Source organism: Sylvia atricapilla, chromosome 23 (genome assembly GCF_009819655.1).
Source record: "Sylvia atricapilla isolate bSylAtr1 chromosome 23, bSylAtr1.pri, whole genome shotgun sequence".
Lineage (NCBI taxonomy): Eukaryota > Metazoa > Chordata > Aves > Passeriformes > Sylviidae > Sylvia > Sylvia atricapilla.
The window spans coordinates 2790748-2816500 of record NC_089162.1 but is presented as its reverse complement, the minus strand read 5'-3'; the positions used below and the strand labels follow the sequence as shown (position 1 = coordinate 2816500).

At 50.7% G+C, this 25753-nt stretch overlaps 1 protein-coding gene across 4 annotated transcripts in view; it reads left to right on the top strand.

The window, feature by feature from the left end:
- Positions 1-25753, top strand: part of LOC136371028 (opioid-binding protein/cell adhesion molecule homolog) — a 297400-nt gene that overhangs the window by 190556 nt on the left and 81091 nt on the right. For 2 of the 4 annotated variants that reach the window (XM_066334822.1, XM_066334823.1), the window contains exon 2: positions 766-850. In XM_066334822.1, coding sequence (XP_066190919.1) covers positions 766-850 — 85 coding nt within the window. Of the gene's footprint in view, positions 1-6; positions 851-25753 lie in introns of those variants that run through there. The other 2 variants (XM_066334820.1, XM_066334821.1) reach the window with 2 other exon arrangements.

Here is a 25753-nt window from a genome sequence, read left to right as displayed (position 1 = left end):
GAGCCGCAGCCGGAGCTGCCACCGGCCCCGCGGGGGCTCCGGCACCCTCTGGGCACAGCCGAGGAGCATCGGGGACATCGCCTGCAGCTCCGCGGGGAAGTTTCGATCTTGCGACAGAACCAGGATTTTGGGGAGCTTTATTGGGTTTTTAAAATATTTTTTTGTATTTTTTTTTTTAAATTTTCCTTTCCTTCTGTGATTTCAACAAAAGCTCAAGAGCCGGAGAACAGCCCAGCCCCGGCCCGCTGTCCCCTCCCCGATGCCGATGCCGCCCTCTCCCTCCTTTCACAGACACTCACGTTTCCTCCGTGGGTTATAAACTTTTGATGCCAGATCTCCGCAGCGCCTGCCCAGCTGCAGCTGAAAGTAGCGTCTCCAGCAGCCACACATCTGTGACCTTCATCTCGTGCTCCGCACCTTCTCTCCTCCTCTTCCTCCTCCTCCCCCCCGGCCCTCCCGTCCTCCTCCCTCGCCCGAGGACAGCGGGACTCCCTCCGATGCCGCTCGGCAGGCTCAGCGCTCGCAGCCAGCCTTGCCGGGGGCTCTCCTGATCTCCGTGGAGCTCCGCAGCGCTCGCCCCGGTGGTTTTGCTCCCCCCCATCCCTCCTCTCCACCCGCCCCTTCCCCCTTTTCGCCTTGTCGGGTGTGTTTTTTGCCTGTTGGAAAAGTCCCCGCTGCCCAGGATGGGGGTCGGTGGGTGCTTGGCCCTGCCCTGGAGGTGCCTGGTCGTCCTCTGTCTCAGGCTGCTCTTCCTTGTGCCCGCAGGAGTGCCCGTGCGCAGCGGAGATGCCACCTTCCCCAAAGCCATGGACAACGTGACAGTGCGGCAAGGGGAGAGCGCCACGCTCAGGTAGGAGCAGCTGGGCTGGGGCCTTGGGGGGGGTCGGGGGGTCCTGCTTGAGGCATTTGGGGGACGCTCTGTGCCCTCTGGTCCTGGGATCAACTGGAGACTTTGCACGTGTCCCAAGGGTTTGTCCCCATCGCGGCTGGGGACGCTCTGGATGCAGCTTGTCCCCGTCGCGGTGGGGTCACGCCGTCGGAGCGGTTTTGGAGGGACGGGTGCGCCGGTGCTTTTCGGGCTGCAGCGCGGGGCCGGCGACCTCCTGGGGGGGCTGCGGGTGCCAGACGAGGAGCCGACACAGGGGTTGAGGTGGCAGACAGTGAGTTAGTGCTGCCTGACACTCCCAAAGTTGTGCCCGCGTGGGAGGGGAGAGGGGTCCGTGCTCCAGGCACCGGTGCCAGGCTGCGCTGCCAGCAGCTTTCCAGGGCTGCGATGCCTCCGAGGTGTCAGTGCTTGCCTCCATCACTTTATAGTCTCCGCACGAATCCGTTAATATCAAATCAATCTTTTACTCCAGGGGTGCATCTTATGAATTCTGATGGATGCTTTCCCTTACGTTGTTTGCTGTAGGAGAAACACAGGCGGCTGATATGCAGATGGGTCACTCCTGTGCCGCGCAGCACAGCCGAGCATCCCTGAATGAGTTACAGGTGTACGCGGTGCATTGCCCAGGTAGCACAGCAGCCCTGCACAGGCATTGCAGCAGCGGGGCCGGCCGAGCAGGGAGCAGCCCAGCCTGGTTTTGGAGGGCAGAGGGGAGGCAGAGCTTGGCTCGGGCTTGAGTCGTGCTGTGCGTGCTCCAGGCGGCCCCGGGAGGACCGGAGCTGGTTAATCCGGGAGCCGTGGGACTTGGGGAAGGAGCTCGGGGATGATGGGGGCAAGAGAGCCCGGAGGAGTTTGTCTATCTGTCTGTCTGTTTGTCGGCACCAGCGAGCAGCGTGTGCCCCCCAGCCGAGGCTGGCTGCTCCCTGGCTCAGACCGGAGGAGCAGGGCTGCAGCAGAGAGCAGCTGCTCTTCCCAAAGCCAGGCGTGGGGATGGCACAGGCAGAGCCCGTCACGCTCTCCGGGAGCAGCCGAGCCGGCGCGGGGCTGAGGAGCTGCTGCTGTTTGAGCAGAGGGTGCTGTTCTCACCTGGGCCGGGCAGGTTTTCTGTGCCTGAGATGGGCTTTGTAGGGGAAAGTGTTTGGTGGTTATGGGATTCAGGCTCCGGCTGGAGGTTCTGTGGGTTCCGCGCTGCGGAGGGAGGTGTTGATTGTCTGTCTGCCCTCTTCCCGTCACGGCCACTGCCAGGCTTCGGGATGCTGTCCCTTTTCTTTTGTCCCTGCCAGGGACCCGCTGGGACACGCTCGTCATCACCCCGTGTGCCTTGGGGCTGGGGCACAGCTGGAGAGCAGAGGGCTCTGTCTCCTTGTGCTCTTCCTAATTGAACTGCAATGATGATTAACCTGAGCTGTGTGAGCAAGACAGTTTAAAAGAAGGACAATCCCCCGGAGAGGTGCCTTTGGCCCTGGCAGTCTTTTCCTCGCTGTCGGAATTTGTCTCCATAGTGAAGTGTGAGGCTTTGGGGCTCTCGGAGGCGATGCTGGTGGCGCCCAGAGCAGGATGGGTGCCTGTGCCTTCTCCCTGGGGAGCCCCTGCAAATCCAGCCGAGCCTGCTGCCAGCAGAGGGCTGACTTGGATCTGCTTTTTTCTTTGCTTTTTTATATTTTTATTTTTATTTTTATTTTTATTTTTATTTTTATTTTTATTTTTTTATCTCCCTACTTTTTTTTTTCCTTTCTTTTTTTCTTTCCCCCACCCACCATTTGTTTATTTATTTCTAAGCTTCTGTGCCCTTTTCTGTGCTATTTGCAGGAGGGGATTTTTGCGAAGCATTCCCGGAGTGGTGGGAAATTTTAGCCTTCCCATAAGAAACTCTGCATCCCCCAAATGCTGCCACTTATGGGAAGCCCCTGCCCCAAAAGCACATGGTTTTACCCATTTCCCCCTTTTGAATCTGCTCATGCCCAGGCTCTCCAGTGCATCTTTTCCATGCTTTTGCCCCCTCCCTTCTTCTCCTCAAGGCCAGCAGGTGGGTTTCTGCCTCCAGCTCCCATTAGCTCCCAGTCTGCTCCATCTTTTCTTGCACTGCTGTTGCCCAGTGGTCTTTCCCTTCCCTGCTCTCCCTGTTTCCCTGCTGCTGCCCCTCTGCAGCCTCTGGGTGGCAAGTGGTTTTCCATCTCCCCTTGGGATCTGGAGATGGGCAGAGAACTGCACACATCAAGCCCAAGAGGTGGCATCAGTGGGGGCTTGAATGCAGGAGGACAAAGATGGAGCATCTTGAGGATGAGGCTGATAGTTATTTGCAGACTGTGCTTTCCTGTGAAGAGCCAGGCAGGGAAAAGTGCCCTGGGAAGTCTTCCCCAGTGAGTGGTTTTATTGTTAAATAACAAAAATCGTTTTCTCCTGTGCACGCACAGGAGGAGATGGTGGTGTACTCTCCTTCCTCCCAGCAAATGGCACTTTTCTTGGGGCTCAGATGAAGAATTGAGCTTGGAAAAACTGAGAGCTGTATTTCCAGTGTGTAGCTCTTGCAGAATCAGCCCCAGTCCTGCCAGGTCTGGATGCCCAGGTCCTCTCCCTCATCCTGGTCGTGAGATGGGCTCAGCCTGTGCGTCTCCCTGGCTCCTGCAGGGTTGGTGGAAGCTCTTTGCTTTCCAATATCAGCCCTTTAACCACCCCTTGAACTGCAGAAAGGAGCTGGGAGAGCGAGCAGACATGTGTGAACGTGGTGAAGGAAACCTGGAGGCTTTTCAGGCTGCTTGTGGGTTTCCTGTATTGGATTTTGGGCTCTTCCATTTCCAGCTCTCCACCCTTTTTCCGAGGGAGGCTCAGCATAATCCTTGCAGAAACTCAGGCTCCACCTACAGGCAACTTGCAGGTCATCTTAGATCAGCAACAAATAATTTCTGTCATTAACAGAGATTGTTGGTAATTCACTCCTTTTTATTGTAAGAACCAAACAATTCCCATAATACTCAGGCACCTTTCCTCTCCCGGGAACTAAGGGCAGCATGGAAATTATCTATGTACTCTTAAAAATAAAACCAAACTGCCTCTTCCCTGACTCAGGAACACAAAGCTCAGGTGTTGAGACGGCAGGAGTAACTCGTGTTACGTGTCCCAAACTCGTGTCCAGTTTGGGACATGGAACAGAACAAGGAGCACACTGGGAACCACCAGGGATGTTGGAGATGGTCACTTTTTAATCTCCCAGCTGGGATTTGATGTGGAGACAATGATTAAGTTCCTGCTTTTGGGAGGAATTCCATTGAGTCTTGGCTTTCTTCACATGCCGTTCACTGGATGTGTGTCCTGGGGTTGCTGTGGGGGCATCACTGGCAGGCCAGGGTTGGCCAATCCTGATGGGTTGGTCCTGCCTGGAAACCCTGGTTGGGTTTTATCCCAGCTGCATCACAGTGGTGGAAACATCTCCATGAGCTGAAGGGGAAACTGTGGCCAATATTCCCATGGTGTTAAAACGGGGATGGGAACGGGATCGTCCCGCTGTGCCGCTGGCAAACCGACCTTTACAGCACCATCAGTACAGTTCATAAAGACATAAACCACCAGCTGCTCCAAATTTCAGGGCTTTATAGTTTTATCTGTATTTAAGAAATATTGTTTGGTTTTTTTAAGGGAGAGAGTGCATTTTAGAGGTTGGAGGGATTAGCTGGGAGATGGAGTGTGCTGAGTTTTCTCCATGGCTGTCACCATAGGGACACCAGGACTTCAGGAGGCCCCTCTGTTGCTCTCATCTTCAGTTTCCCCATCTGTAAAATGACCCCAGAGCAGTGGTTTATCAGTGATGATTAGAGGAATACTCACAGGTGATGCCAAGGCAGGTATCATTAGGCTTTTTTCCAAACTAAATAATACAGAGCTGCTTTATCTCTGTATATAAGGGCAAAATTTCAAGTCAAATCCCCTGGGCTTGTCTGCTTCTGGTGAACCCATGGCCTCTCCCACTGCCTGTCCATGAAGGAGACCAAGAAGTCAGGATTCGCATCCGAGACTCCGTGCCTGGCTGTATTCCGTCAATTAGCGAGTGTGAGAACAATTCCAATTAAAAATAAAAAGCCCGAATAAAACATCATGAGATGCTGTTCTTCCATTTATTTTTGCAATTATAGTTTTAATTATTTCTGACAATGCTGCTTTGATTCTTCTTTTTTTTTTTTTTTTTTTCCCCTTTTGGTGTAATAACCTACCGCAGTCTATTTCCCATCACACGACGAGACCTCAGTAAAATCCAACCAGCAGGAGCAGGCAGCGGGACCACAGTCTCCAGGCATAGGTCTGGGAAGTCAGGAAATCCTTTTTTTTTTTTTTTTCTTTTTTTTAACCTCTTTTTCAGTCAAACTGCTGATATTCTGTGTACCTACCTGTTAATGGGGGTTGTGACACTCACCTGCCGCCCTGCAACAGCGGCCACGGACCGGCAGAGAAAAGAAGCGTTAATGCAGCCACGTCTCTGCTGTTAAATCCTTGCTGGGGAGCGGGAAGAGAGTCACCGCTCTTTGTGTGAAAATGCTAAAAGCGTGGGGATTAGCGCAGAGCAGATTAGTGAGGACTTGCTCCATTGCTGCCCCTTCCTTTCCCCCCCCCCTCCTCTCCTGCCCAAAAAGTTTTCTGGAGCAGCTAAATATATACCTGCCGTTTCCAAGGTAGAGCTCGCTGCGTGGCAGAGCTGTAATTGGCGACTCAGGGAAATTACAGCCACGGATTCTGGCATTTGGATCCTCCTGGCTGGCATAATAATTTCTCCCTAGGTAGCTGGTATTTAACTTGTCTTATCTGCTCCTGATAGTTGTAATTACAGTGCCCGCTAATTTCACTGAATATTGCAGCCGCTGGAAGGCTGGTTGGAGAAAGGTCAGGGGGTTGCAGGAGGGTTCCTTCCTCCCCAGCCTGCTGCACCGATGATGCTGCCAAAATGCTGAGCCCATGGAGCTGGTACCAATGTCCCTGGCTGTGCCCCTTCCCACCGTGGTGGGGCTGGAGCAGCCTCACAAGTCCCCCCACGCTGTTGTCCTTGTTGGCATCAGGGAGGGACGTGCTGGAGGGAGGATTAAGTACTGGTGTCCTTCCCTGTGGGGTGAATGTTGGTCTCCAGCTCTTGTCAGGGCTGGCTGGTTTGTGTGAGGTCAAGTCTTGGGTTGTGCAGTGAGGGGCTGTTTATCACTGGTGTTGGCTGGTCCTGGGCTGATTGTCCCTGAGGCTGATGTTCTTCGTGGTTCATTGTCCCTAAAGTTGGTTATCACTGATGTTGGTTGCTCCTGGGCTGGTTGTCCCTGAGACTGGTTGTCTCTGAGGCTGGTGTTCCGCGTGGTTCATTGTCCTTAAGGTTGGTTGTCACTGGTTGTTCCTCACAAGGAACACCAGTTCCTCATGGTTCATTGTCCCTAAGGTTGGTTGTTTCTGTGTTGATTTTCCCTGAGAATGGTGTTCTCTGCTGTTTGCTGTCCTTGTGGCTGATTGTCCCTGAGATTGGTTGTTCCGGGGTAATTGTCCCTGAGGTTGGAGTTCCGTGTGGTCCATTCTCCCTGAGGCTGGTTGTTCCTAGGCTGGTTGTCCCTAAGGCTGGTGTTCCCCGTGGCTCATTGTCCCTGCAGTTGGTTGTCCCTGAGGATGGTGTTCCCTGCAGTTGGTTGTCCCCAACACTGGTTGTCCCTGCTCCAAGAGCACAGTCCTGCCGTGCAAGGGGAAGATCTCAGTCTAGCTTTGAGGAGATTCAGGGCTGGCTTTGGGGAATTCACCTTCAGCCAGCAAGGCTTGGGCTGCTGTCTGTGCCAACCCTTCTGCTGAGCCAGCACCGGACAGGTTTTATGTGGGTGTAGGGCTGGACTCAGTGTCAGAGAGCTGGGGAGTCCTGCTGACACAGCCTGGAACCACAGCACCGAGGGTTTGCTGCAGAAAATGCTGGTTTGGAGAGCACAGCGAGCTGGTGGGGCACTGCAGAGGGAGGAGGGGACCCTCACTGTCACCTCTCCCAGGGGCAGGATTCAAGTCCTGGGAAGGTTCTCTCGTCTAGCAAAAAAACCCACCTCCCCACACGAAGTTTTTAAGCTCCACTAAGCAGAAATAGCTCCAAGTGGTGATATTTACCTCCCGGGGATGAGACTGAACTGTTGGTAATCCTGGCGCTATAGGGTACAGAGATCTTTTTGCAAGGATAATAAACTCCCTGGTAATAGCTGTCCTTCCCCTGGATCACGCACACTCCTCCAGGAGCTCAGGGCTTTGTTTCTGGAACAGGATTAGGTGTTAACGCTGCAAAACGAAACGGGGGCACAGTAGCTGTCTTTCACATTCCTGCTTTCCAAAGAGTTTCTCTGTTCCCTTGACTGCTCTCACAGTTTGCCTCCTCCTTGCATTCCTCAGCCCTAAACCACGGATGCTTTTTACAACAGCTGGACATATTGTTTTAAGTGATAATCTTTAGATACTGCAGCCTAGCAGACAGTTCATAAGAAATATCTGATTCGGTGACTATCACTTCTTCCTCTGTCCTTGTGAGCAGCCTTTGAGGGTTAGGATGTGCTGTTTTTTCTTCTTTTTTTTTCTTTTTTTTTTTTTTTAATGAGAAAAATAATTTCCCCACAGCCTCTGTCAACAATTTTCAGCCTGTAACGGGTTGTTTACTGCAGGTTGGATTTGATATGTAGGTCTTGTCTTTCCTGACAGAACCCTTCAAGGTTGGCTCCTCAGTGCAAAACACTCACATTTTATATTTCTGTTTTCCTATGAATATTTCCCAAGATTTGCTTAAAATGAGTTGTTTCCATGACTGTGCTCACTTGACGGACTTGTTCCTTGGGATACAAATGGGTCTCCAAGTCTGTTTCTCGGTGGAGGGGGAGGATAATGAGAACAACATCTGTTATGGTGTAAGCTGTAAATTTAAGATATTTTTTCTCATCCTGTAAAAGATCAGCAAATTGTGCTGATGCTGATGAGGTACTTTGTGCCATCTCCACTGCCGGTGGGTTCAGAGTGGGGACACTTGAGGACATGTCACACATCTTGCTTTTTCTTCTCTTGGTGTGCCAAGGTTTATGTGTGGTGCCGCCTCCAGGCTGGAGCTGGAGAGAAGAGGAATGGGAGTCCAGAAGGGAGGAAGTGGAAGAAAAGAAAGAAAAGTTGGGAAGAGGGAAAGAATAATGTCAGGCAGAAGAAGGGAGTGGGTAAAGGTAAAACCAGGGCATTGCAAAGGGTGCACCAAAGAAAAATCCATGACTGGTAACTCTCAGTGTGGGAAGTTCAGCATTGAGGGATGAGGTCCTAAACTAAAGCCCACCAGTGAGCACAGAAATGTGGGGGGTTTGGCTTCAGCCAGTTAATACGAGTTCCAATGGGATAATGCATCCCCTCACTAGGTTTTTTATATTTTCCCTGTGTGTGCATGTGTGTGTGTGTGTGTATATATTTATTTATATAAAAATCTAACAAATTTCTAACCCATATAAATCCAATTACCCATGTTTTGCCTGCAGGGAGCGAGGGAGATTAATGTTTGGTATTTTGGCAGGAATGTAAAAAGAAATAGGTGGTAATAACAATGAAGGCTCATAAAAAGGAACCGATAGTCGTGTCTGCGCCCAGAACCCGGCTGTAATTCTCCTGGGGATTTGTCAGCAGAGCGCTCTGCTCCCGTGGAGGGGCAGGAAAGAGCCAGGAGTGCTTCCTGGGCACTTGAGCATCCATCCTTCCAGTGAAGGTTCCATTAATGTGATAATAATAGAGGCTGATAAAGAGAAATGGTTTATGCTCCCAGGGCACCTTCTTGTGACAGATCCCGCTCTGTGTCAGGGCTCGTAGGAGCCACAGGAGTGTGCTCCTACAAATCCCTGTTTCACTGAGAGGAGAGTCCCAGGAAAGGAGGGTGAACATGGAAGGAGAGGAGGGAGCTGAGCTCTTCTCCACCCTCTGTGATAAGTCTGTGGTGGTGCTGGTCCCTGCAGTTCTGGCTTGGAGTGACACAGCCGGGAGAGTTTCAGGCAGGAGTTGGGAGTGCCAGAGTTGTGCTCTCATCAGTTGTTCTCCACTCAGAGTGCTTTCCTGTAGTGTCTCTTCTCTTTCCTCTCATAAACCCAGGAACCTGAGATGCCTTTTCCTGCAGCTCTCAGTCACGAGACATTAGCTTTGGTGGTGGATCAGGAGTCACTGCAAGGCTGTTCCCATCTCATCACATCACTGCTTGGCCTTGTCCCTCAAGACTGTGGCCTGTCCTGTGTGGTGCCCACAGTCAAAGAGGCTGTTGTGGCAGAATGCTACTGAGTCACAGCTTTCTCTGCACTCTGCTGCTCATTGGGGTTGCTGTGGGGGCATCACTGGCAGGCCATGGTTGGCCATCCTGGTGGGTTGATCCTGCCTGGAAACTTTGGTTGGGTTTTATCCCAGCTGCAGTGGTGGAAATATCTCCAGTGACGGGCTGCAGGTTCTGAGATGAAGCTGACAACCAGGCACCTCCACTCCCTCAGCTTCAACACTTGAGAGCCAGTCACTCATCATCCTCCCCTGACATCCTCCCCCTGGTGTCTGGGTGACTTCCCTCTGCTGTTGCTGTCCCCTGTGTTGCGGGTGGCACCTGCACTGCTGCTGAGCTGTCACCCGTGGTCACGTATTAATCATGGTTCAGATATCGTGTCCCTACAGCAGGTTCTGCCTTCTCTGCAGGCTTTGCATCAGGCTCCTTGCTCTCCGTTTATTACCACCACCAGTTTTATAACCCACTTTATCAGATGACTTTTTTTTTTCCCCTTTCTTAAAGAGCATAACCCATGAGCAACTCATCATTTCCGAGAGAGGGAGAGTGCCGTTAGCGGGAGAGCAGGGGCTCCGTGCTCGTACCTGAAATGAAGAGCCTGCTTTGCCGTGGTGTTGCATTTAATTCAATCAAGGCAGTTAAAGCCGAGATTTAAAGTCCTTTGTGTGATCACAGGAGTTGCTCTGATGCGGCAGCAGGTAGAAGGAGAGATTGAGCCCGTTTCTGAGGAGACTCAGAGTAACTGTTGGAAGCAGCCAGGCCTGGGGCTGACTGCGGCAGCGGCCACGGTGGGAAGCTCTTAGCATTCACAGCGCGTCCCACCTCTGTCTCTGTCACCCTCCCTGCTCCTTCTCCTCATTCCCATATATCCTTTAAGTAGAATTGATTAGTTTGCCTTTTTTTTTTTTTTTTTTTTTTTTTTTTTTTAACTGGGGGGAGGGCTGGTTTTAATTAATATTCTTAACTGTATGATAATTGCACTGACTGGTCCCACTGCTGTCTGAGTCACCCTCTCCTCCCTTGTTCTTGCAGGAAGGCTCTTTGGACTTAATTAAAGTTAGGGATCCAGGGCTAGTGGGAACAGCAGGAGTCTTGCAGGGTTTTTGATGAAATGATTGCTGTGGGGGAAGCGGCTATTTTCTACCCAGCGCCATAGATTGTGATGCTGAGACAGTGTTACGACCGTCTGGTTTGGCCACCTGCTTTACATGGGCTGCTGCATCTCATCCTGCACCTCCCACCCTGTGCCCATAAACCCCTCCTGCACACCCCAGCCCCTGTTTTGGGGTGAGAGGAGACAAATTTCAGTGTTGCTCCTGCTTAGAGACATCCCCTCTTTTAAGGAGCGTGTCTTGGGGCAGCACTGTCTGAGCTCCCTGTGCCCAGCACCAGTAGGGTGTTGTAGGTCATGGCGGGGAATTTTGGAGGGATAATTGAAAAGCTGCATGAACTCAGCAGATCTTTTTCATCTCTGGTTTCAGCACTGGTGCTTTCAGACAGCGCTGCCACCAGAGCTCAAATGCAGCCCAAGCGAGAGCTTAACAAGCTCGGAGAGCTGTCCAGAAAGTTATCCTGACACCAAGTGACAGACTCTCAATTGATATCCTCTGGAGACTTTAAACTCACTTCTGCGAGGTTTCCAAAGCTGGTTTTGTCTCATACCTGAAGAATCCTTTATCTGCTACGACGCCTCGCCTGCCTCGTCTCATTGCTCTTGACGTTTCTTTGTTGCCTGCTGCAGCTCGGGTAAACTCCACTGCAAAACTATTTAAGAGGGGTTTCTCTCAGCTTTTGCTCAGCTCTGTTGCTGGAGTTCTGGTATAAATCACCTGGGCTCATGCTGTTCCTGCTTGGCTCTGCAGGGAAGTGGCTGGAGTGATGTCAGGACTGCTGCTGCTCATCCCAGAGGGCAGGGAATGCTCCAGGCCCTTGGAGAAGGGCAAATATAGTGGTTGGTGTAGAAAAGGGAGAGAAACCATCGTAGGAGATCACTCACCTTCCATCCTGGCAAAGCTCTGGAGCAAACAAGCAAAATTATTTGTGATCAGCTAGAACAGACAAGAAGCTGTGCTACAGCCAGCAGAGATTTGTCAAGGAAAAATTGTGTCAGACGAATCGAATCTCATTTGTGCCATGGAGTCAAGAGCCTGGTGGGCAGGGGGGAAGGAGCCTGGTGGGCAGGGGGGATGCAGGGGGTGCCTCAGGTGGTGACCCAGACATGGCTGGAGCTGCTGCCCCTGTGAGTGAGTGGAAAACTTGAGGAGAGAATTGCTGTCTGGGATGGCTGTAAGGAAACAGGCTGGGAGTTCTAAGGTGCTTCCCTTCTTCTGAGACCCAGCCCAGTCTAAAATCCATTCCCAACTGGTAGGAAAAGCCACTTTTGCAGTAATTTCAGGGTGCAGCTGGATAGTAACATCCTGCTGGATCGCACAGAGAGTTTGGGGAACTGGCTTTATGTCCTGAATCTTCCTGTGCAGGAGTGTGCCTGTTCACAGCACCATTGTGCTCAGGACTGGCATTTTGGGATGTCACCAAGGACTTTGAAGGTTTCTGAAGTTGAGATGTGCAGCTGCTGATGTCCTGTTCCAGACCCCATCCTGTCATGCCCTGAGTGGGAAGATTCATGATGGAGTGCATTGATTTTCCTTCCATGCAATGAGGTTTTCCAGCCTGATGCAGGATGGGTGCTGGCCTCATCCTGCTGCCTCTTGCTGCCTTTTTCCGTGGTGTCCCTGAGCAGCAGCACTTTTCCTCCTCTCTTTGCTGTGGGTGTCATGCTCCAGCACCCATCACAGAGCCAGCCACCTCTGGACCCCTTCCCCAGTCACGTCAGAACCATTGTGTACAAGGCAGGTTTTTAAGAGGCAGCTGGGGCCTGCCCAGACTCTATAACTGAGGTTGGACACTCTCAGGGGTGCACTTGAGGCATTTTCCTTGATTTTGCTTTTATTGCCTGGTAAATCAGTGACGGGGCCAGCCCATCTGCAGGAGGGAGCTCCGTGAACTGAAAGGTGTTCTCCCTGCTCCATCTCTCTCCTAGCCCACCTCCCCAAACTGGGAACCATCCAGGGTGGCCAAAACCAGATGGTCCTGGGCCTTGGGCTCCCTTTGGGAAGAAACCCTGATATCTGCTTGCCTCACTCACTGAATCCTGTGCTTTGTCCTCCAATTGCTGAGCTTGCAGCGGTTTTCAAGACTGATGCTGCACTTAGCAGGGTGCTGCCAAACCCATGGAGTCCAGCAGGTTATTTCCCTTTAGAAGCCATTTATCTTTTCCCTTTCAGATGCCGGGCTTCTGTCTCTCATCTCTGGTTTTATCTCTCACATGGGGAGGAGCTCAGTCTTCCGAACCCTCCCAAATCACTGGTGCTGGGCATGGAGTCAGACCCCATCCTGGGGAGGAGAGGCAGCTCTGGGGAGGTGCTGTGGGAGAGGCGCTGGCAGAGCTCTATTGATTTTTTCCCCCCCATTATTATTTAGGGAAGTTTGCTCCAAACTTCAGCTTCTTGTGAATGTCTTCCAGTTGGATGAGGCTGCCCTGTGGGCTGGTGGGATTCCAGAAGGTTCTGGGCTGGGGTTTGAAAGTTTTATTCCAGCAGGGAATTAACAACTTGTCTTTCTTTTTGGGTGGTGATTGCATGGATTGAGGGGAAAGCTGAGGTGCAAAATGTCAGACAGGAGGTTTAGGAGTGCCTTGGGCTCTGCCACCACCTCTTGCTTGACCTCACTTCACCTGAGGCTCCAAATTTCCTGACTTTTTGTTCCTTGGAGAGACTCTGAACCTTGCATGCTGCCAAATATTTTGGACACTCCCATCCGAAAGTTTCCTGCAGTAACAACACTCTTTCTCATTAAACACTAACTTAATAGAACAAGGGAACGCCGTGTGATGGATATTAAACTTTAACAACTGTGTGTATCTATTACCTTGCTGCTAAATCTTTATATGCCTTAAATAATCAATTGATATTTAATTAGCATACAGTACTATTACTGCCTTCCTAAATCTATAATGATAAACCAAGTTACAAGTTATTGGACGTTAATTACTATCTGATGATTAGAAACAGCAAGACATTTACCAGCCTCATCCCGGATATAATCCAGCGTGTCCGTGCACACTGCTGAGCCGAGCCACGCTCCCTGTCTCTTAATAATCAATGGCTGTTCAACATGCAATATTTGTCTAATTAGCACTAAATTAAATCCTCATTGACAACACTTCAGGGTAAGAGATCTGCATCGAATATGATGGATTAGACACGGAAGGGCTGTTATTGTAAGCAGGAGATGTGTGTGTCACTTGCTTTGCTTGTCATGGCTGGCACACGGCTCCCTGTGACTGTCAGCCCGCTCCTGGGGGGACGGTGATGGAGCGGTGCCTGGATGTTGGATTGACAGTCCTGGAGACCCTGGGTCTCTCTTTAATCGAGCTGTAGACATGAGCAGCTCTTCCCAGCACCCTCCTCTGCTCCTCACCCATGGGTGTATAAGTGTGTCCACCAGCAGGGTGGGTTTGGGTGGGAACAGGGCTTTCTGTTCTCCCTTTCTCTGCTGGCAGAGGGCAGATCAGCTGCCGTGGGCAGATGTTTCTCCTGCATTTTGTGCTTCCAGCAAACTTTTTTGGGAGTCTCTGTAGCCTCTGTTTGGGCAGTGAGGGTCAGGGAGATCAGAGAGCTCCAGAACTGGGTTAGAAATGACTTTAAAGCTCATTTCATGTCCCATGGGCAGAAACACCTTCCACTATCCCACTTTGCTCCAGCCTGGCCTTGGACACTTCCAGCAATGGGACATCCCCAACACAAGACGTTCGCAGCCACAAATCTGAGCTCCCAGCAGGGACACTAGGGGAATTCAGAGGGATGTGGGGACAAGAGCAATCCCGAATCGTGGCGTTGCAGGGAGGAGCTCCCACGGGAGCCGCCGTCTCGCACGCAGCAGCCCCGCACCGCAGTTTGTCAGCATCCATGGGAGCTGTTTTGCCGGAGCAGCGGGAAGGATTGCACAGCCGCCGGCTCCTTGCGAGACTCAGCCTGTCCTTCACACTCAGCGTGGATGTAATTAACTGTGCTGATGGGATGTTATGCCAACAGCAAAGCAGAAAACACCAGAAAATGAGTCAGGAGCGATAGCGGAGCTGTTCAGCGTGGAGAGGTGGGAAGTGGCAGCCAGGCGTGCGGCTCGGCTCATGTCCTGCCACACGGCAGGGGTGGGAGAATCCTCCTGCAGCCTCCACTGAGGGCAGGCTCTGGCTCTGGAGAGGGGCAGTGGAGCACGGAGAGCCTCCCTCAGCATCTGCCGAGGTTTTGTTGTGGCAGGGGAGATACATAGTCCCTGGGAGGTGTTTCTCTCTCCCTGGGTGTGTGATGGATGTGTAACTTCAGCTCTCAGTTCCCTCCTTTCAGTCTTTTGCAAGGAATCACTCTCCTTGCTATGGCAGGGATGTTTCTCAGCACAGGTTTTCCTGTCTCTTCAGGGTTTTACAGGTGGTAAAACCTTCTGAAGTCTGAGCAGGTCCTTGGCTCCTCTCAGGTCTCTCTCTGCCCCCCAAAAATGCAGAACCTCACTGGCTGGGAAGTCTCCTGCACTTGGCAAGAGCAGGGATAAAAAAAAGGGAAAAAAAATTAAAAAAGAGACCATCAATTAGCAATTGAAATTGTTCTTAAAAGAATTTGCCTATTCTGCAAGGAATGTTTAGTAATTGATAGCAATTTCTAGCAATTAAGTACAAATTAATTTGTGCTACCGAGAAGCAGTTTATTTATGGCTCTGTATTTATGGGCACTCCTTCTCCTTAAAACTATCATCGTTGCTTTTGATAAGTAATTAGAGTTTACTGAATAATTTCCCAATGTAGGTATGAATTTTAAATAATTTTTAATACCATGCAAGTGTTTCATTGTATTGCTGAGTGAGGGATTATCATTATTTATATTGTAGTAGGGCCTGGAGGCTGGGGCAGGCACTGTGTGAGTGTATAGCACAGAGAGAGTTCCTGCCCAGAACAGCTTGCAGGGAGTTTTATGGCAGCAGCAGGATCATGAACGTGCTCTTCCAAGAAATAAAAGTTATTTGGAGTCTTTTGCACCTGTGTAGCACAGGCTGCAAACGTGTTCCTCTTTTGTCTTGATTAAGGTGAAATAGTAATTCCCTAGTAGTGATAGTAATGGTTAATCACTCTGAAGAGGAGGGGCAAAGTTCAGAGCATCAAGGGGGGGAACAAAACCTACGTAATTTAATTAGTTAAATTATAGATTAATTGAGCAACTTGGAATAGTGGAATGTACGCTGCCCATGGCAGGGCTTGGAACAAGATGAGCTTTAAAGCCCCTTCCCAACCCAAATCATTGTGGGACTCTGTGTTTTGAAGTGACTTCTATCTGCTTTGTGGCTTGTCTAAGATGTCCTCAGATCGTGGTTGCGAACTTTTAACCATGTTCCTACAGTTCTACGCATGCACTTCAACTCTGTACAAGGTGAGACCTTCATTTCCAGGACTGGCAGATTTGAGCAGAGAGGGAAAAGCAAGAAGTGGTGGGAGTTAACAGTGTGGCACCAGACATGGAGAGAGCTCTGGCCAAATGAGTTGGTTTTAAGAAAATTGTGTGTCCCAAGCACCTTCCATCAGGGGTGTGACTCCCCTCAAAGCATCTGATGGATGCTCAGCAGGGCAGAGCTCATGTCAGAGATGGTGTGGGAGGGGGAGATGTCTTCTGGTGCCTGATTTACAGATGGGGAAGTCATCTTACAAATGCTGGAAGCAGGAGTTGGCCAGGCTGGAGCGAAGTGCTAATTAAAGCACATGGTGACAGCATCGATGCGATGAGGATCCTGGAGAGAGGGAGAAAGCCAAGCCCAGAGAGCAGGCACCACGTTCAGAAGTGAGCCTGGGAGCTGGCAGCAGCATCTGGGCTTGCAGTGCCAGGCAGGAGGCACAGACTTTGTGCCCTAAATATATTTTAGGGGTTCTCAGGCGAGTGTTGCCTTTATGGAGGGTTAATCTCGAGCCTGGGAATCTTGGAGAAGTAAGTATTCCACAGTGTTAAAGTGTGGGGACAGCTTTGGGATTTACCACATGAGCTTGTGTTATGGCTGATGTGCCCATGGGCTGTTTGATACTTTGAGGCTGCTTGGATCCTTTGGAACATCACAGAGGTGCCTGACCCCATTGCTGCTCCTGTCCCCTTTGTCACCTGCAGGTAGCAGGGTCGGCCCCCACCTCTGATTCAAAGTCTGTGCTGATCCTGCCTGTGGCAGCACAGCCTGTTCTGGCTCATTTCTGCCTTCATTACTGAGCTTGATTAAACGGTGCTTGTACAGCCAAGGGTTGGGAAAACACACAAAGGGACTTTTCTACTCATCTGAGGCACTTGGATACCGTGGAGACAGATGCTGAAGGGAGAGGGGGACGTGGTTTGACATTACGGTGGTGATAATGAGATGTAACCCATTAGGGCTGTGTCCTTCTGGGATCCAGGTGCCTCCAAGGGAGGGAGAGGGTTCAGACAGAGCCCCAGGACCTGGAGAAGGCTCCCTCTGAAGAAGGAAAGAACTGAGGAGCTGTCCTGTCTGAGGCTTCTCTGGGTTTTGCAGAGGGTGGGGTTGGGAGAGAATGATGGTGAGACTGTTTTGGCCTCAGGTTCTCACGTCTGTATCTTGTTTTATAGAGTCTGTGTGTGCAGCCAGCGATATTATTGGCACTGTTAGAGCGCACAGAGCTGCATTTAACCAGCACCTCCTGGGCTGTGCAGCTGCTGTAGCATCACAGGACATGAGCAGAGCATGGGGTGATGCTCAGAAAGGAGATGACTCCTGTCACCTTTCCACGATTTCTAAAGCAAGATGTGGTCTCCCAGATCAGATCAAGCTTGTCTTTGGGGACTGGGAAAAGCTGTAGCTTAAGGTGGCAACTCTTATTACAGGGCAGCAACGGGTGAGTTTGGCCAGCCCTGAGGATGGCAGGTCTAGGACTGTCCACAGGGTCCGCCCCGAGTGCTGGTGTGAGGCAGATGGCTCAGCAAAGACAGACCTGGGAGTGACTTCTGAAGAAGAGGAACAACTTCAAACCAGCAGGATCGTGGTCTTGAACTCTCCTGCTCTGGGGCAGTCTTCCCTTAGATTTTTCAGCCCAATTATTTTTGTGCCATCCTTTCCACGCTGGAGGAGTGTGGAGTTTTCCTCGCTGCCTGTCTGCAAACCTCATCGTGTGCTTCATTTAAACGTTTTCCTTTTACCCGTCCCCTGCTGCTGCGAGGGTCTGGGGCACGATGGTGCCTTTCATCCCTCCTCCCTGTGATGATTCAGAGCTGGTGGCTTTTGGCCTCTGCACTACGGGTCTCTGGTTTGTTATAAGCTCTTGAGAGGTGGTTCGTGGTGCTCTGGTAGGCAGAGGAGAGATGCTGGGGACTCTTCTGAGTTAATGAACTGCCAGATTGCAAGGGATGGCACTCAGTGACACCCCGGGTCTCTTTGGGAGGTGTGTGTCACCCCCTGCTCTCACCCTGTGATCTGAGTGCGCTGGCACCAAGCTCATGTGTGGACTCAGGGATCTTAGGAGACAGTCGAGGCTTTTAACTGTGGGCTCTGATGGCCCTGCTCTCCCTTCCAGCCACTCCGAGAGCTCCTGTAATTACTGCACATCCCCAAAGTCACTGTCTCTCTGAAGCTTCAGGACCTGCCAGTGCTTCAGACTGCTCCAGTGCCCCGTGAGTCTCCAGTCAGGGGTCAGCGAGGCAGCTGCTCTCAGAGGAGCTCAAAGGCTCCAGGTTGGAGAGGCAGGAGCACATCCTCACCCTTGGATGGAGGACTGAAGCACCCGCGGACTCCGAGGGGTGTAAACGGGGTTTGGACTCTCAGCCAGGCGGTCACTGAATGTTTGTGCTCAGCTGAGCAGGGCAGGGCTGTGGTAGGTGCCAAAATCACCGTGTGACCAGAGAAAAGACGGTGATGGCTTTGCTGAGGATGTGGCGACGACAATGCCCTTGCAGGAGATGGGTGCGGGGAAGGAGCTGAGCCGTCCTAATCCCTTCTGGAGCGATCAGAGTTAAACTCCCGCAGCAGGATTGCTCACCAGTGATTCATCAGCCTGAGCATTAGGGCGGTTCTCCCTTGCTGTCTGCAGAAATAACACTGGGGAACAGGGGAGGGGGATGTGTCACCCCTCGGGGAGATCTGGATGGCTCTCAAGTGTCACCACATGGACAACCCACCAAAGCTGGGGGATTGAGAGATTTGCAGACTGGAGGCAGGGATGCTGCTGGCCCAGTGCATCTCTGGTGCCTTCCTGACCATGTGTGGATGACCAAGGGATGCTCCAGCTGTGGGTGGACGCTCAGGTTTGGGCTGCAGAGGTGCCTGCCTGGGGCTAAATTGTGCATTTTAGAGCAAAGAGCTTGAATCTTCTCCTGTTGCTCCACCACAAGCAGTACCTGAACCATACAAAGCCCAGACAGAGTGAGTTTGGCAGGTCAAAACCTCCCTGCCTTTATTTGCCTCTTCCTGACAGCAGCCCAACCCTCTGCCAAATAAAAAATTCCATGCACGGAGCCGGTTAAAAACATCAATTAGTTCTAAAACAATTATTATTTTTTTTTGAAATGCCATTTTATATATGCAATAACACAACACAATAATCCTGGGTTATTTAACAGAGCATTTACCATGAAAACAGTCATTACTCTTTAAACGCTGCTGACTGTACAAGCCTCTTAACATTAAATGGCAAGTGAGGCAGAAGTCTTGCCATCAGAAATGCCACATTCTCCTGAATATATTAAAAACACTGGCACTGGGGAGCTCCCTGCCTGACTGAGTGGCTTTTCCTGTGCTGGGAAAGCTCTTGAGGTTCTGGGGCAGCCCCTGGAGCACAGGAGTAATGCCCAAATTTTGGTTTGTTTAGGTGCAGATGTTTGTTGGATGGGATTAGATGAGTTCAACCCAATTTCACTGTAGCCCCATGCCTTCCCTGTGCCCCCTTTCCTCTCTTCTTCAGCCTCAGTTGTGCCACAGGAGGTTCAGATTGGGCATCAGATGGATTTTTTTTTCACAGAAGGGGTTGTTAGATGGTGGAAGGGGCTGCTCAAGGCGGTGGTGGAGTCCCCATCCCTGGAGGTGTTCAAGGAAGGACTGGGGTGCTCTGGGCTGGGTGACAAGGTGGGGATCAGTCACAGGTTGGACTCAGTCTGAGAGGTCTTTTCCAGCCTGAGTGGTCCTGTGCTCCTGCACCATGCTGATCTCCAGGGGCAGCAGCCAGGTTTGTTATCCTGCCTCAGCCCAGTGGATTTAGCAGGTTTAATAGTCTCGATAGGGCCTATTATAATGCACTGATAAAGATGTTTTTTGCAGCTAAGTCAATAACGAATTTAGCAGTAAATTCTGCATTTCCCCCCTTTTGAGGTTCAAGGGAATTATGCTGGATGTATATTATTTGCTTATTTATTAGACCTCTTCCAGCTACCTGGCACGAGCCCGAGGGAGCAGATGGAAATACCATTCTCAGGCTACCAAAAGCCTTTGGTTTAAGCAAAATAGTTGTGTTTAAAGATTAATTTAAGATGCTTTAAAAATTGAGCAGGCCATTCATTTTTAATATTGATTGATATTATTATAAAAGATTCAGCTGCAACTCTTCTCACCAGGACCTCTCTTGGCGCGCAGACAGCGCGTTTGTCTGTGAGGGACGTGGCTTAGTTATTTTTAATCTTTGATACTCGTTCTTGTGAAATTTATGGGAAGCATCGTCTCGTATCTGGCACATCAGAGCATCCCAGGCAGGAGCTGGGAGGGCCTGGGGAGGAGGTGAAGTTGGATGAATGGCTGGTGGGGGTTGGAGCCCGTGTCTCTGCTGGATGAAGGGAAGAGTTTGGTACATCTTATTCCAGCAGCATCGTAGGACTGGGAGCAAATCTTCTCCCATTAACCTGGAAGGAGCTGTGGTACAGTAAATGCTGGGGACCCAAATAGGCAGAAAATAAAATCTGCCCAAACAGCCAGGACGTTTGATTGTGCTTCTTGCAAACCTCCTATAGTTTTGGGTTTGTTTGTTTGTTGGTTGGTTGGTTTTTTTATTAAACTTTTTTTTTTTAAGTGGAAGTGGAAATGAAATACTGGCAGAGTGCCCAGGCCTGGGCACCCCCTTTGCATTGGCATCCTTTGACAGTGTTCTGTTGGCAAGACTGGTGACACAAGGCAGGCACCTCAGCCCTGGAGGAGCTGAGTTTGATGCTGAGGAATAATTCTCCAAATCGCATTTATTTCACAGGCGTGAAAGGTCACAAAGTGAAGGGAAACAAGAACTGTATTCAATTAGACAATTCGATCAAAATAAATCTGTCAAGATGGCATTCCTGCTGAGGAATCAATTGACTTGGAAAATGAAGGCAGCTGCTGCTGCTGCTGCTGCCATTATTGTTGTTATTATTATTATTATTTTAAATTAGCTCCAGAACCTGCCATGAGTACCTGAGCTGAAGTGCCCGAGTGGCTCAGATCATCTATCACTCTTATTAGATATTAATACATCCTCCTCCGCCTTGCATTTAGTGCCCTGTTAATGGTCAAGTGGCCCCAGAGTGCTTCCTGGGAGGCTGATGGGAATGATTCGTAATGAGAAAGGATGGTGAGATGATTTTTTTTTTTTTAAATTTTTTTTTTTTCAGCCAGAAGGTTCAGGGAATGGAAAACCTGGTAAGATGGAGAAGCAAGGACACACATGGCTGGTGTGCTTGGTTCTTGGTGGCTCTAAATCAATCTCAGTAATATCCCTGCATGGTCCTTTCTGTTCCAGCAGAGAAGCACCCAAATAATTGAATTTATGGCTGGGGATTGGTAGGAAAGGGGATTTTCTCTCCATGTTGGTGCTGCTCCTGCTCCTCTGGGTGTGCTGGCTCTGACTGGCTTGGTGACACTGGGGTAGTCCCCATGTCTTGATGGGCAAAGGAGTTTGCCAAGAGACACTAGGGGAGTTTGGGGCAGAGGGACATGATCCATCAGACTGGAAGCTGAAGTGGGCAAAAGCTAGCATGAGATGTTCCCTTAGGGAATAAATTATTTTGCAGAGGAAGAAATCCTCCCGTTGGAGAGAACTTGAAACCTCCCCAGTCCTCTCCATCACCTGAGCTATTTAAATCTTGACTTGATAGAGCACTGGAGAATTACAGCAAAGCAACAGGCCTGCCCCAGCTGGATGAGAGCCTGGAGAACTCTGACAGATCCCTCCCAGCTTTGGCGCTTCCCTTTCTGCCGTCAGCCCCTGGCGGCTGATCCGGCCCCGCCTGCCGGGGATGTCCCGGCTTTGAACCGGGAAATCAGATGGGAACGATCCCAGGGCTGGCAGGTAGCTGAAGTGTCTCGGAGTGCCTGAGCTGCCTGTGATGGGAAAGGTGATGAGAGAAGTTTCCTTCTTCTTTTACCAGCTGGGGTGTTTTCCTTTGTATCAGGCAGCATAAAAAAAAAAAAAAAAAAAAAAAAAAAAAAATCCCACAGAAAAGAAAGAAAAGGCACCAAGCTCCTTTAAAAACAGATTTTATCGCAGCAGTTGATTGCTCTGCTTGCCAACTGCCTTCAGCTTGGTGCAGCTCATTGAAGAGCCTCTTCTCATGCCTTGGGCAGCTCTGCCTGGATACAGCTTGTGGCCAGGAGGCTTTGCCCTGGATGGATCATCTGAGTCGGCACCAGATGCTCCTCTCTGTGTCTCAGAAGGTGGCTGAAGTGGTAGCAGTAGGTGGCAGAGAGGAACAGGGTCCTCCTGGACATCTGATAGGCACCAGCTCTTGGGTTTGGTGCTGACACTGTTCCCCTGATGAGTTTTGTGGGTGTGACCCCATCCTCCTCCCTTAAATAACAGAATCATTTCTGTTGGAAAAGCCCTCTAAAATCATCAAGTTCAGCCATTCCCAGCACTCCAAACCCACCACTAACCCACATCCCCAAGGGCCACATCTGCACATCTTTTAAATGCCACCACTGCCCTGTGCCAGTGCTTGAAAACCCTTTCCATGAAGAACTCATTCCTAATATCCAATTAGGAATACACCTCCCCTGCTGGAAGGTGAGGCCCTTCCCTTTTGTTCTGGTCCTGCCTGGCCATCAGCCCCCTGCTCTGTGCCCTGGATGGGTGTGACTGCGCCCACCTTGAGACTCTGGGGCAGGGGACGTGACTTTGGAGGAGGCTGAGGATGAATTTGCCTTTGCACAGCTCTGTGTGCAGGAGATCCAGCTGGGATCACACAGGGGCAGCATGGCAGGAGAGGGACCTCAGCTATCACCTCCTTCTCCTCCTCCCATTGCTTGAATTTTTATTGACTGGTGATGACAAACTGGTTTATGGACAGATCTTTTATACCCGCTAGGACTCAGCAGTTATTTTTGAGATGATGCTTTGCCTCAGAATCTTCCTTCCTTCATCCTTCATAAATCTTGAGCGAGGCTGCTGCATTCAGACCAAGCTTAATATTCTTCTTGCAGATCTCTGCACCAAAATGGCTGTATCCAAGCAGGGAGGGGTTGGCAGATTCCCCTCCACCCCTGTGCTCTGCTCTAAGGCCACCTCAGTGTTGGAGTCTGTAAAAGAGTGTGGGGTCCTTGGAGGGGACAGGACACTGCTGCCTTGGGGGTGTTTGTGTGAGGGTCCAGGGCATGGATATGAACCTCTTCCCGTTAGGGTGTAGCTTGTGAGGAACAGGTTGGAACATGGAGGTGGTGGTAGCACCTAGGGAAGAGCAATGAGGGCAGTAATGGGAATAAAAGAGTAAGGAAGGGATAGAAAGAGAGACTTACTTTGCAGCTGTTGCTGTTGTTGGCTTTTTTTGAGTGAAAAGCAGAGGAGAAGGAGTTCAGCCCCCTCATTTCACCTCTCATTCACTAACGCCTTCGGTTGCAAGGGACAGATCCCATTCACTTGGCCTTTCTCCTCTCCTCATTAACTCCCATGACCTTGAGGCTGTGGCAAGAGCAAAGCATTTATCCCAACAAAAGGATTATCAAAATAAATAACAGAGTTTTCAGAAAGGTCGTGTCCCTTGCAAGCCCAGGCTGAGGCAAAACCTCTGTGCTCAGCTGGGTTTGGGCTGGCTTTTCTTCCCAGTGTGTCGGGTGATAAATCCCACTTGTGTCACCTCACCCACTGAGAACTGTCCTCCTCCCAGCAGAGCTGGAGAATATTTTCCTGGGAGCTGCAGGAGATGCATCGTCCCCCAGGGATACCTGAAAAGCCCCACAGGACTCTGGTGTTGAGTTGTCACTGTCGCTGCCCTTCCCAGACCATTCCAAGGATCTTCTGGTGGGATGTGACCAGCAGAATGAGCCCCCAGGCTCACTGTTAGCAGGTCACTGGAGGAATCCTCCTTTAGACAGGCTCCTTCAGATGAAATGGACCCTGAGGAAATCAAAATCAGGGCAAAAGAAGCTGATTATTAGGAAAATGTTGGATGTAGAGAAATTAAGGATATGGAAACAAAGGTGCAGGTGTCTCGGGAAGTGGTTCCTACAAATAACACCTATGTGTAGGTGTGCGCATGCATAGGCGGTTCCCAGATAAGCTCTAAAAGTTGTTACTCCTAATCTTGGAGTTAAAAATAATACTATTCCCTCTAATTTTCACATCCTTTGGAGTTTCCCTGTGTACTGCACTGCTCTGGCTTAGTTCAGGCTGTGCTCAAGGGACTAGGCTTGCCCTCAGCTTATCAGGCAGCACCTCCTCCATCAGATGGGCTTTTGTCCATGTTTCCTGCAGCAAACTTGTCTCTGACCGTCTTCCACTTTCAATCTCTCTGCAAAGAAGTTAAATTCATGTTTGGTGATGCAAATGGGCCCTGCTGCTTCCAGGGAACCCTCGAGAGGCTGTCAGGAGCAGGCAGGCACTGCGCACCCAAGCCTGGGAACCCACGAGCCGAGCTGCTGGGAGTGCAATACCTGTGTGGAAGGAGAACAGAGCTGCCTCGCTGCGGGAGGTTCTCACATCCAGGGTGAGATCCTGCCTGGGATCTGAGCTGGCTCGGCTGCTCCACACTTCCCTTCTGCTCCTCTTGGTTCATGCAGCTGGGGAATAAAAAGCACCTGCCTTTGCTGCCGCTGCCTGAGTGAAGTGTTATCAGGTTTTATTCTCCCGCCTGTCTCCCTTTTTCACACCTGTGTATCACAAAAACGTCTCCTATCATCACATGCCCCGCGAAACTCTCCTGGAGCGTTTATCTATTCGAGAGCAATAGCGGAGGATGTGATTTTTGAGGCTGGCGTCCTCCCTCTGCCTTTCATCCCTTCTCTTTGACATGATAGAGCATCTCCGAAGTTGTAAAGAGCATCTCTCTTTGTGTGGGTGCACCTGCTCCGCGCGCGCCGTGGGCGGGGGTGCTGTTAGCAGGGGGAAATCGGTGAATAATTTACCACGCAACCAAAAAGGACCCGTAAAGCTTTAAATTATTAACTCCCAGTTCAGTTCAGAGGAGAGATGTTGGAACTGTTTGCTTTGGCTGCAGGCTGTGCCTCTGAGTTGGGGTGGCAGGAGGAGGAGTGGCTCTGGGAGGGTTCTGGTGCTGTGGTCATGTTCAGGCTGGAGAAGCATGAGCCAAGGAAATAAATAATTAAGAGGATCCAGGCAGGTGTAAGGACAATCCCAACAGCTTGAATTATGTAAACTGGTGCTGCCCTTCCCTGGGAAAGAGATAAAAAAATAATGACCTTTTGTTGCATTGCCAGAGAAATAGCATTTTCTTTCATTGCCTCCCTTAATTCTTTAAGAGGCAGAGGAGCAGGTGATTCCTCTCTCCTTCCAGGAAGCTGGCATGGGGCAGCTCCTTCCCAACCCAATCCTGAGACGTTCTCACACACATTTAACCTGCTGATTCTCTACCTGCATCTTTGCACTGCTGTGTGATTCCTCTTGAATTACGTACCGCAAGCCCAGCCAGCAGCTGCACCTGGAGCCTGGGCTGGGATGCTCACTCAAACCACCAAAATTCCAGCTGCTTTTGGCATGTGAAGGTGCTGCCCAGCAGGTCAGATGCTGTTCGCCATCCCGGCACCATTTGGTGGGATAAGAGCCTAGTGTGAACCTGTGCTGAACCCGAATCCAGAGCTGCCATTGAAGAGGCTTTGCCTGCTTCTCTCCTTTTTTTTTCTAAGCACGCCAAGAGCTGGGAGTTAATTCTGGAATCATCACTTGCACAAGGATGTTTCTGGCAGGCTCGGGGTTGCTAAGTGTAGTTAAGTGCCTCGAGCATCCCCAACTATTCGGGGATTCGTTTTTTTTTTTCTCCATGAAGAGAAACTTTCTGAAGAGGGAAGCGAGTGCAATCAGCCGTGCTAAATAATCCTGTAGGGTGCTGCAGGAGGTGCCATCAGCACTGATGTGTGGGCTGCCTGGGCTGGCTCCTTCCCCAATTTCACCCCCTCCATCTCTCGTCTCCTCTGGATCCTTTTTCTGGCATCTGTGGAATAGGGAAGTGCTTGGAGCTGGGTGTTGCTAGACCCTCGGGAAGGCAGCAAGGAAGGTGCACTTGGGGCCTCTGAGACACTTCTGGACTCAGAATCCTCTTGCTGCTGATCACACCAGTGCGTGGATGGGTTGGACTGGGATGTGCCAGGCTGGAGAGCTCCAGATGTCTGTG